Source organism: Dendrobates tinctorius, unplaced genomic scaffold (assembly GCF_039654945.1).
Source record: "Dendrobates tinctorius isolate UK_male_01 unplaced genomic scaffold, ASM3965494v1 ptg000075l, whole genome shotgun sequence".
NCBI lineage: Eukaryota > Metazoa > Chordata > Amphibia > Anura > Dendrobatidae > Dendrobates > Dendrobates tinctorius.
In genome coordinates this window covers 11300169-11312281 of record NW_027361743.1, presented here as the reverse complement: position 1 = coordinate 11312281, position 12113 = coordinate 11300169, and the positions used below count along the sequence as shown (strand labels likewise).

General features: G+C 42.9%; 1 protein-coding gene across 1 annotated transcript in view; it reads left to right on the top strand.

The window, feature by feature from the left end:
- LOC141096415 (high-affinity choline transporter 1-like) overlaps window positions 1-11851 on the top strand; it is a 95537-nt gene extending 83686 nt beyond the window's left edge. The window contains exons 6-9 of the mRNA XM_073582990.1: window positions 3643-3786; window positions 5647-5800; window positions 9071-9288; window positions 11208-11851. Coding sequence (XP_073439091.1) covers window positions 3643-3786; window positions 5647-5800; window positions 9071-9288; window positions 11208-11708 — 1017 coding nt within the window. The 3' untranslated portion in view covers window positions 11709-11851. The remainder of the gene's footprint in view (window positions 1-3642; window positions 3787-5646; window positions 5801-9070; window positions 9289-11207) is intronic.
- Window positions 11852-12113: the final 262 nt, after the last annotated feature.

Genomic DNA, 12113 nt, shown 5'->3' with positions numbered 1-12113 from the left:
CATGACAGTGATTGACACATTAGCCAATGATGGGACAGTAGTAGTCCCATCATCCGGCTAATGTGTTAAATGTTAAAAAAAAAAAAAATACTACATACATACTACATGCATGCTACATACATACTACATGCTACATACATACTACATATATACTACATACATACTACATACATACTACATGCATGCTACATACATACTACATATATACTACATACATACTACATACATACTGCATGCTACATACATACTACATACATACTACATGCATGCTACATACATACTACATGCTACATACATACCACATACATACTACATACATGCTACATGCTACATACATACTACATATATACTACATGCATGCTACATACATACTGCATGCTACATACATACCACATACATACTACATACATACTACATGCTACATACATACCACATACATGCTACATATATACTACATGCATGCTACATACATACTACATATATACTACATGCATGCTACATACATACTGCATGCTACATGCATGCTACATACATACTACATACATACTACATGCTACATACATACCACATATATACTACATACATACAATACATTCATACAATACATACATAGACATACAGTACATATAACATAGAGTAACATACTTACCAATACTTGTCACATTGTTCCCCGAAGCCATTGTCGTCTACGGAATAAATATTAACATAACAAACCACAAAAATACTCACCCACGATCCGAAGCAGTCCACGAGTGTGTCCCACGACGATCTTGGGTAGAGAACGGCAGCATCAGATGATGCTGCCGTTCTCTACGGGCTGCAGGAATCCAATGACGGAAGGTAGGTATCCTTCCGCACTGTATTCCTCCGCCACTTAAAAAAAAAAAAGTCCCTAGTCTCACTTTATGCCATTGCTGCGTGGGAATTTCCCACATAGTGTTTGACAAGTGTGACCAACTTTTTACTACTGAGGCCGCCTATGCAGCATCAGTAGTAAAAGATAAAATGTAAAAAAAAATAAAAAATGGTGTTATTCTTACCTTCCGACGTCCCGCGCAGCCGTTCCCAGTAATCCTTTGCGAAAATGCCCGCAATGATGTACGTTCTCGCGGGATCGCGACGTCTCGTGGGCATTTTCGCAAAGGATTACTGGGAACGAGAGCGTGGAGAGAGGCGGGAAGGCTGCGCGGGACGTCGGAAGGTGAGAATAACAATATTTTTTATTTTAAATTCTATTTTTTGCAGGGATATGGTACCCAAAGCCCGGAGGACAGTCTCCTCTCCTAAGGACCGTGGGTACCATCCGCAAATGTTCTGCTTACTTTCCGCATGGTGTGCACAGCCACATGCGGGAAGTAAGCGGAACAATGCATTCCTGTTATGAATGAGTCACCGAAGGAGGAAAAAACAAAAATACAAGCTAAGTCCAGAAAACCGGAGAGGTTGGTAGCTATCGGATTGCAGACCCCTGATCCTATCCACAACAACTAACAGTAGCCGTGGGGGGTTCCTACGATGCCCTAGACCCCTCGATCACAGCCGGAGAACTAAATAGGCCTAAAGAAAGAAAGGGGAAATCTAAACTGCCCCAGAGCAGACCCCAAAGCAATAGGCAGCCCCCAACATATAATGACGGTGAAGCAAGATGAAAACACTAACAAAGATAGAAAGATAGGTTGAGCAAATGATGGGGCCCAAGCTAGCTAAAAAGGACAGGATAGAAAAGCTGCTGTCTGCAATCCGCAAAAAACCCTACCAAAAAATGTCCCAACCGTCTGATAGGAAAAACAGGCCCTGAAGTCGCTAGGACTTCAAAAAGACTATATCAGAACTCAGGTAAATTCTGAAGACAGAGCAAAAAGACAAACTGATCAGAGACAAAAATGGAACTCAGCACACCCCCGACCGGGGATGGCTGAACTCCAAAAAACAAGGTAAACAAAACTAATAAGTTCAATAGCAGAGCAAAAACTTAGCTTTGGGAAGCAAGAATCAGACTGGTCTCCAAGAATCCAGCAGAGAAATCACCAGCGACTCAGAAGGGCGTCGGCTGCCTTATATCCAGTCAGCAGTTCCTGTTACCCAGTCATCATCTACCAGATCAGGTGTTTGGTAATCAGCCTCACTACCTTCCTTCACCAGAAGAGGGAGTTCATCAGACATCGACGGTGAAGGGGAAAATGAACTCACAACACATTGCTATGGGTGCGGGATCGCCACGATTCCGCAAAATTAATGAGCATGCTGCGTTTTTTACCGCGAAGCGATTCCGCCGCGGTAAAAACCGCAGCATTAGCACAGCATTGTGGAATCCCATAGGAATGCATGGAATGCTTTTTTTTCACGGCAAAATCGCGTGGTTAAAACTGCCGCGGAAACGCGAAAAAAATGCAACGTGTGAACTCAGCCTAAATATGTAACAGGTTTAGTAGAGTCTTCAATCAGGAGAGATCACATGGTTGAGTCAATCATGAACTTGGGGTAGAGATAATCAAGAACTCAGAATGGAGACAATCTGGAACAACACAGGTACTAGTATCTGATTTAGCAAGAAACTATCCAGCGAACTGAATAGCTCAAAGGGAAGAGCTGCTGCCTGGTGCACAAGAGTTGCTAGGTTTGAATCCTGACACTACGCCTTTGTCTCTTCCTTCTGTATGATGTACCCTCCTGGCTTTTGACCTTGAACTCCTTGACTATACCATCTCATGGCTTGTCCATGAGAAGTGACTCAGCGACACACCCTATCGATTGACTATCTGTGTTATTTACAGACTATTTCAGTCTTCTACAATACATGACAGGCTGGCATATTTGTCCAATTGTTTAGGGCTTTGTCTTCTTATTTCTATTGCTGAGTTGTGAGCGCTGATATAAATTCACTATCATAAATTACCCTATAATGGTTGCTGTGTTACCTGACTTGGCTTTTATACAGACTCCTAATTGGCTGCATTGCATACCATGTGATGTGATAGCTGCAAGGCATTATGTGGAAGCGTATGTGGCTGCATCAGAGGTCATGTGAACCTTCTGCGGCTGATGCATCCTTTTCACAAATCGCGTGAATCGATTCGCAAATTGTTCAAATTCGCCCGGACCTGTGAATTTCCTGAAATCCAACATGAATTTGATTCTCTTTGAATCGATTCACTCATCTCTACTCTCTTTTTTAACATATTATAACATACTCGTATGCATGGCCAGTGCCACCTCTTCAAGGACCAGGTCCTCTATGAAATTGGTTCAGCTGTCCGCAACCAATGTATTATAATTGTCATAAATGTCAATTTTGGGAACCCTTCTAAAACAATATCCTCTCAAAAATGTAAAATTGTCCAAATTGATTATACATATATTTTTGAATCCATAAATTCATAACTACTTCCTCCGACAACCCTATTATACCACCTAACACCCTCCTATCCTCAGTTTGGCCTCGGTGGAAACTAAGATAACTGCACTTCCTGTTTGTTTTTCAAAATGGCCGCCATGAAAACACTGTTTCAAGGCTGTTTCTATATTTTGGGTGTATATGGTCTTTGGGTGAAGTGAAATAATGGACAGGCTCTGATCCTTATTGTTTTTAACTTTTATTACATATGAAATGAATACTAATCATTTGTCTTATTTTAAACGTAGTGGATTTGTGTACCATTTACTCTTCTAAATTCTGCATCTGAAAACATTGCTTACACAGCAGTGCATGGAGTGTACCAAGGGCCCTGGATTGGTAATATACAACCAAAGTACATTGCAAGATGGTTGGATGATTTGGCTTTTCTGGTAAGTTATTTCGTTTTTGAGTAGAGGCTGGCATCGCATCACGAGGTTTTTATTTTCGATATATTATGTACAGTAATATATATCTACATACGGTCGGAATCCATGAACTTATACAGATAATACTTTGTTCTATGGTAGCTGTGTACAGTAAATCTAGATCTAGCGGTCACTCCAAAATCACAAGTTATCCCTTATCAATGGGGTAGGAAATGGCTATGATTGCAGAAGTCCAATCGCTGGAGCACCCAAACAATTTGATAACAGGCCTCTACAGATCCCCATCTTGAAGTTCTATAATTGAGCCCCCTCTAGTAGGCTCTCCACGCAACCAAAATTTTATCGGGGAGATTAAAAAAAAAGTATTCACATTGACATAACTTCAGTAGCTATAAAGGAACACATCTTTAGTAATGTTTTCAGTTGTCATAGTATCTGCTGTTTGGAGTGGCAGCTTCTGAGTGCTCCCCTTCCCTTGTGGGATGCTATGTCGCAAATCAGCCTACTAATTTCTTATTCAAGCTAGCCTCCTTATAATGGCTTTTTCCTTTCAATATGCAAATTGTCTCTTCAGAGAGGAAGAGGACTTGAACTCTATAGCGCCACCTGTTGGTAGTAGCGATCCTACAAGTCACGATCAACCCTTTAATGAGTCTTGTAATATGACTTAGGATAAAAGCCAAATCAGAATCTCAATTTGCAGACACGGTGTTTCGGGCTATTGGCCCTCGTGAGTGCAAAGTATGAGATTCTTATTTGGCTATTATCCTAAGTCATATTACAAGACTTGTTAAAGGGTAGATTGTGACTTGTAGGATCGCTACTACCAACAGGTGGCGCTATAGAGTTCAAGTCCTGTTCCTCTCTGAAGAGGCAATTTGTATATTATTTTCCCAGAGGAGCATTGCACGGCGAATAAGCCTCCTTACCTTGACAAGCCAGAGCTGGCATGTCACTCTCCACAAGGAGAAACCTTACTCCTTAGACCTTTTTCCTTTCAGTCACAGATCAGGGGAAGAATGTGGCTTGATTATTGTTTGTTATTCAAACCAGCCCCCTGACCAAGCCTGATGTCCTTTGTGCTCTGCCTGGTAATGCACAGCTTTTTTGTGACTGTTCCAGCTTCCCTTTATGCTCCTGGACATGACCCAAAGAAGCTGTGCAGATACAGGCTGTGGGCAAGTACTGAACAAGCCTTGACATTGCATAATGCGTACTGTCACGTGTCAGACAGGGATCGGAGAGCTGATCGACAAGGTCAGAACACATTATAGGTAACATAGTCAATATCCCACGCTCATCAGAACTGATATCCCTCCCACCTTACTCCATTGTTTCTTGCTTCACGAATTCCTCCTCATGCCGGGAGGAGATGGTTGGGGTGGAAACTCTGGATCATGGGAGTAAAGGGTAAAGCGGGGGGAAATGCCTTCTCTCTGTGACATTTGAAATAAGACCCTTTTAAGTCTCACGAGATCACACAGATCTGCTCTAAAACTGTCTGGGCTTATTGACAATTTTATTGGACACAACAAGTTTTTTTTAAACCCAGTCTATAGTGAGTCATATGGTTGAGCAGTATTTATTTCTTCATCCTTCATATTGGTCCTTATCTCCAATGTGGCTCACTTCAGATATCATATACTCTGGAGCCAATTTTCTAGAAAGCTGGAGGACATAGAGGGGTCCTCTAACATGGCGCTCCCTTCTAATCATCCTGTTCATTCTCCTGTGAACATCTTGAGAATGATCTGGTTGGACAACGCTTTAAAAAAATATGGATAATGGATCAACTTGATATGAGTCTTTGTTCTCTAGAACATAGAATAGAATATCTCTAGATTGTTAGTGCTTTTATTTCAGAGTCTGGGAGGCATTGCATGGCAGACTTACTTTCAGAGAGTCCTTGCTGCATCGTCTTCCAAGCAAGCGATGGTGACATCCTATCTCTCAGGAGTGCTCTGCGCCATCATGGGTATTCCATCTATTCTCATTGGGGCTGTGGCGGCCTCCACCGGTAAGTAGATAATCAATGTTATCAATAGTAAAGACTTTGGCCAAATTTAGAAGCCAGTCTTTGTTCTCATAGGTAAAAATGACCCAATGTCATCAGTTTGCTAGATCCAATTTTTATCCGTTTTTGATCTGATTGCAAATTTTTACCATCCTTTAGTCATCCGTTTTTTTTCCAAATTTCTACTAGCAACCAGTCAGTCAACTAGTCAAAGCAAGAGAGGGAAGGTCTCAATTTATGTTGCAGACGAATTCACTTGTATAGATTTGTTTAGTTTTTTTTTTTTTTGGGGGGGAGGGGGGGGACTGAATTAAAACAGACATTCGTCTTTTTTTTTTTTCTGGAATGATGATGAGAAGCAATAAAAATGCAGACACATGAAAAGGCTGATGTACTATAATGGACAAGTGCTCCATTAGTAAAAATAAAGATAGATCATGTTCACACAAATCAGACGTGTGACTGGGACCTAACAGTACCACAATGTAGGTCTAACCAAGTAATGATACACAGCATCCATGGCACATCACAAAGTTCTCTGTATTAATAATTGGCCTGCTTGGAAAAACATTCAGTGTTTTAGGGCTATATTAAGAAATGGGGGAAAAAGCTCATGGAAATCAGAGCTTGTTCAGTCTTGTGCAGAAAAGCCTCACATTTTCGTTTTCGCCAATTGCACGGCGCATGGTAAAATCTGCTGTGAATACTCAGCTCTCGTGTGCACACACCCTCAGGTTCCAAAATGTCTTAGGTTGCAAAGTTCCTGACTTCAAAATTGTGCTGGATATAATCACTCTAAAGTTATACGTGAGGAAGAGCATCGCTCACTCTCAAAAGTCTTTTCCACATGGTCTCTGCTAATTGAAGAATTGATAGATGTTTCTCCAGGGGCGGACACTGACAGTTGGGGCCCCTGTACAAGAAATGTGCCTGGGCCCCCTCCTTTTATGGCAACAAGGCTATATATATATATATATATATATATAGCCACACACACATACATGCATATATATTACATAGTCTCCTTTATTATGTATTGCCGTCCCTTATTACACAGTACCCTCTTTTGTTATGTACAGCACCGTCCCTTACATGTTGGAGTATATATAGTCTCTTTTTTATTACTTACCGTCCTGTCTCGTTAGCTGTATAATGCAATGATGGCTCCCATGGTAGTCTGGTCACCAGCTCCTCCATCAGCAGTCATTTTATATCTAACAAGAGAGGGGACTATGTAATAAAAGAGGGCGCTGTGAATAACAAAAATAACAAGAATACACTATGTAAGAGACAGCACTGTACATAACAGCAGAGGAAGCTATATTATAAGGGACGGCATCATATATAACTAGGGAGGATGGTACGTAATAAGGGATGGTGTGATACATAACAAAAGAGGAAACTATGTAACTAAGGATGGTGTTATGTATATTAAGTGAGTATACTATATACTAAGGGACTGTGTTATACATAATAAGTAAGTACACTATATACTAAGGGACTGTGCTATACATAAGTGAGTACAGTATATACTAAGGGACAGTGCTATACATAAAAAGTGACTAAACTATATATTGAGGGATGGCGCTATACATAATAAGCGAGTACACTATATACTAAGGGACTGTGCTATACATTATAAGTTGGTAACTATATACTAAGGGACTGTGTTATACATAATAAGTAAGTACACTATATACTAAGGGACTGTTTTAGACATAATAAGTGAGCACACTATATACTAAGGGACTGTGTTATACGTAAGTGAGTACACTATATACTAAGGGACTGTGCTATACGTAAGTGAGTACACTATATACTAAGGGACTATGCTATACATAAAAAGTGACTACACTATATATTGAGAGATGGCGCTATACATAATAAGCGAGGACACTATATACTAAGGGACTGTGCTATACATAAGTGAGTACACTATATACTAAGGGACTGTGTTGGACATAATAAGCGATAACATCTTCCTCCACCTCCCCCTGCTCCTAAATCCATTATAAATCTCCCTTCCTCCCATCCAAATCCCCCACACCCCTAATTGTCCTCCTCCCCCTGCATCCCATTATTATCCTCTCCCTCACCCCCAGTATTGCCCTCTTCACCATCTCCATCATTGCATTCTCCCCCACCACCCCATTATTGCCCATTCCACAACCTCCATCATTGCCTTCTTCTCCACCACCACCAACATCATCATTGCCCATTCCACCACCTCCATCATTTCCTCCTCCCCCACACTCCCATTATTGCTCTTTCCTCCACCCCATCATTGTCCTTTCCACCTCCTCCATCATTGCTTTCTCTCCCACCACCCCCATCATTGCCTTCTCCGTCACCCCCATCATTGCCTTCTCCCCATCACCCCCATCATTGCCCTCTCCTCCACATACACACACACAGCACCATTCACCTCTCTGCACATTCCCCCATAGCGTGACACACGCATGCACACTCGCTCACACACGCACACAGCACCACTCACCTCTCCACATGCTTTCCTGCTGCCATAGCATCACTGTTGCCGGCAGCTTCCTCTCACTGGCACAGTCGCAGCGCTAAGTGATGATGTCATCCAGCTGCCCTGCTGACTGCTGTGTGAGACAGGAAGCACGGGCAGGAAGCAGGATGGATCGCTGCAGCTCTGCTTCCATTTTCTCTTGCAGGCAGCGGAGCTGCAGGGATCTCTCCCTGCCGGCCGCACATGAGGGCAGTCTGTCTAGGGCCCCCTCCCGAAGCTTCGGGGCCGGATAAACAGGCCAGATTACCCTCATTATTAGCAGCTCTGCAGGGGCCCCCTCCACCTCCGGGCCCCGGTGCAGACACACTGTGTTTCCCAGTCGGCCATTCCTATAGTTTACCTGTACTTCTCAGGTTCATGCAGCAGATACATAACATGCCTTGGGATATGGGTGTGTAATAACTTACTGCCATCCCTGGGCTCATCGAGTAATTTTCTGTATATCGTGACTGTGGGGACCTGCAGCTACAGGCGGCAGTAGTAGCTAGCCGACAGACATGTGAATTCCTCAGTCGGTGGGGGTTACATAGGTAAGACTTCTTCTTGGGTGCCTCAGGGAGATCTGTCCATTGCCTTTTGTAATCGGTGGACCCCTCCTATCAGGATGGTATGGCACAAAATAGTGATATGAAGTAAAATTTTAAGATGAAAATGCCATTTTAAATGTGAAGGATACAATGGTACAACTGCAGATTCCATGTTATGATGCAGCCATCTGCCACTTGCTGTATTTCTTTCAGATTGGAACCAGACTAGCTACGGCTTGCCAACGCCATATGAGCGAAATGAAGCAAATATGATTCTTCCTCTGGTTCTCCAGTACCTATGTCCAACCTATGTGTCAGTTGCCGGGCTAGGAGCCATCGCTGCGGCTGTTATGTCCTCTGCGGACTCTTCGCTTCTGTCAGCCAGCTCTATGTTTGCCTACAATATCTACAAGAAGATACTACGGAAAACAGTGAGTTGTCAGATAATTGTCAGATAGCCCTAAACTGAGGATCTCTTGTACTATGACAAAAACTATGTATTATCTGCCAGTCTATCAGGACGTCTGTCAGATCTGGAGCAGAGGCAGGGAAGGTGACTAACATGGGGCCCATCATATGACGAGGCTGGCATTAAATTGCTATCCATCTTGCTGTGACATCTTAGTATCTAGTGAAAGAGTTATGTAGAACCCAATAGGAGTTTACTCCAACTTTCACATTAGCCAACTATTTACCAAAATTGTGATTGTCTCCTCTGGTATTGATCAAAACATATGGCATAATTACCAATGATTCTCAAGCACTGGTCTATATGCTAAGGTTACATACATTCGGGACGATCCTGAAAACTTGGGAGACCTCCCACACTCCCAGAGGAGTTAAGTCTCATGAGCATACCTCCCAACTCAGAAGGGCAGGAACGTGGAACACCTTGTGTGATGAGGCCAATTGATGGTGTATGATGCCCCTAAGACTCCGTCCACTTATTATAATGCTCCTCATACACAGTATTGTGCCTCACAGTGTCACCTTCTCAACCCCCCAGTAATACTCCCTTTGCACTGGTTTGACGATATATATATATATATATATACTGTATATATATATATATCATTTATACAATGTGATTTTCAGGTTTTATTTTTGAGATTCTATCTCTCAATGATAAAATTAACCTACCCTTAAAATTATAGACTGTTCATGTCTTTGTCAGTGGTCAAACTTACAAAATCAGCAAGGGATCAAATACTTTTATCCCCCCACTGTGTGTATATATATATATATATATATATATATATATATACGCCTTATCATGTCTGTCTGTAACCGAAATCCCGGTGCGCTGAATGGTCGCGGCTGCCAGGCCCCCGCCAGGCCGCAACCAATCAGCAACAGGCGCAGGCGCAGTCTGCAATTACAAGGACGCGCCACCGCTACCGTGCCATGACCGTCGATTGCCGCGGGTCATCTCCGGGCGCATGGGCGTCAGCGGCTGCGTCGCCACTGACGCCCGGCGCTAGCCGGTACCCAGGGTCCGGAGGAGAAGAGACTCCTTCGGACCCTGGGTACCATAAACGTGTAAAAAATAGAATTAAGATAAAAAATAGTGATCTACTCACCTTCCGACGGCCCCCGGACTCTGCCCTCCTCTCCGCTGCCGGCATCTTCCTTTCCCAGTACTGATTTGCGTGAAATACCGCTGATGACGTCACGCTCTCGCGAGAGGACGTCAGCAGCGGTCTTTGGCACAAAGCAGTACTGGGAACGGAAGATGCCGGCAGCGTGGAGAGGAGGGCAGAGTCCGGGGGCCGTCGGAAGGTAAGTATATCACATTTTTTATTTTTATCTCCTGCTGGCCCTATTCTAGAGTACCCGATGCTTTAGAATCGGGCCAGCAGCTAGTGTATCTTTTTGTGCGTTCTAAAAATGCTGATGCAGTTGAAAGTGAAACATCTCCCAGGACAGCGAGACAACTGTCCAGACATTGTATTGTCCCACTGGATCTGAGATAGTTGGGAGACATGTTGATGAGCACTGCCCAACGTCCCGCAAAGCAGTTCTATCCCAAGCTTTTCTTTGTCCTGGGGTAGCCCTACTACCCTGAGACAGGGATTGGGTATGGATTAGGTGTTGACTTGTAACCATGGTGTTTTATTTCCTCATCCTTGCCATTTCCTTGCCATTTGAGTCACCTCTCCAACACCCTGCTTCAGTCTAATACAGGTTCCCACCACCAATAGTTAATATGATGGTTCTAACTCTCTTTCTAAAAATCCACAACAGCTGCTAATTTAGTAGCTCTCAGGGCATGGTCACCACAAATACCGTGATGGACATTATTCCTGTTATATTTGAATGAAATATAAGGATGTTTTTCTCTAATTTCCAGGCCTCTGAACGAGAAGTCTTATGGGTCATGCGCCTCTCGATGATCTTGCTGGGCTCTGCAGGCATGGGATTGGCCTTCCTCTCCAACTCTGTGTATGACCTTTGGTTCCTGAGTGGAGAGCTTGTATATGCTCTGCTGTTCCCACAGCTTTGCTGCGCCCTCTTCATCCCCAGCACCAACGTCTACGGTTCAGCAGCTGGATTTTTCTTAGGTTTTCTATTACGACTCCTAGGAGGAGAAAATTCACTAAAAATTCCTCCGGTGCTCCACTACCCGGGATGCATCTTGGTTGATGATACGTATGTGCAGTTATTTCCCTTTAAGACATTTACCATGTTGGTCAGTCTGATCACCATCATCGTCACTTCACATCTGGCGCAGGTTTTATTCATGAAAAAGATTTTGCCCGTTCAGTGGGATGTGTGCCAAGTATTTTGGAAGAATCCATCTCCTCTCAGTGAACATGAACTAGAGGAACGGGTGGGCCTGAAGACTACATAGAGTTGAGAGAACTTTTCCAGAGGACAATTATCCATATATTTTTCCAAAAATAATTGTATACAATATTAATACTACGATGTAAATAAGAGCAAGATGATAATCTGTTATATAGGCCGCGTGGATGTAAAAGGCTAATAATCAAATCTGCTTTGCCTAAATTCATCATGCTAGATGCAGTAACTACATCATATAAACGATACCTTCTACCCAAAATTGAGATATGAAGATCCAGACATGTTGGTCGTAAACAGCAAATCTCCCAGCCTACAAGGCTCAGTGTATGTATGACGCCAACTTTTGAGAAGGAATATCTTTGATATTCCAAAAAGGGGTAGACGAAAATGATTTTTTTTTGCTTATACCACACTCATTTATGTAGGACACTCTGCACCTAAGAAAGACCAC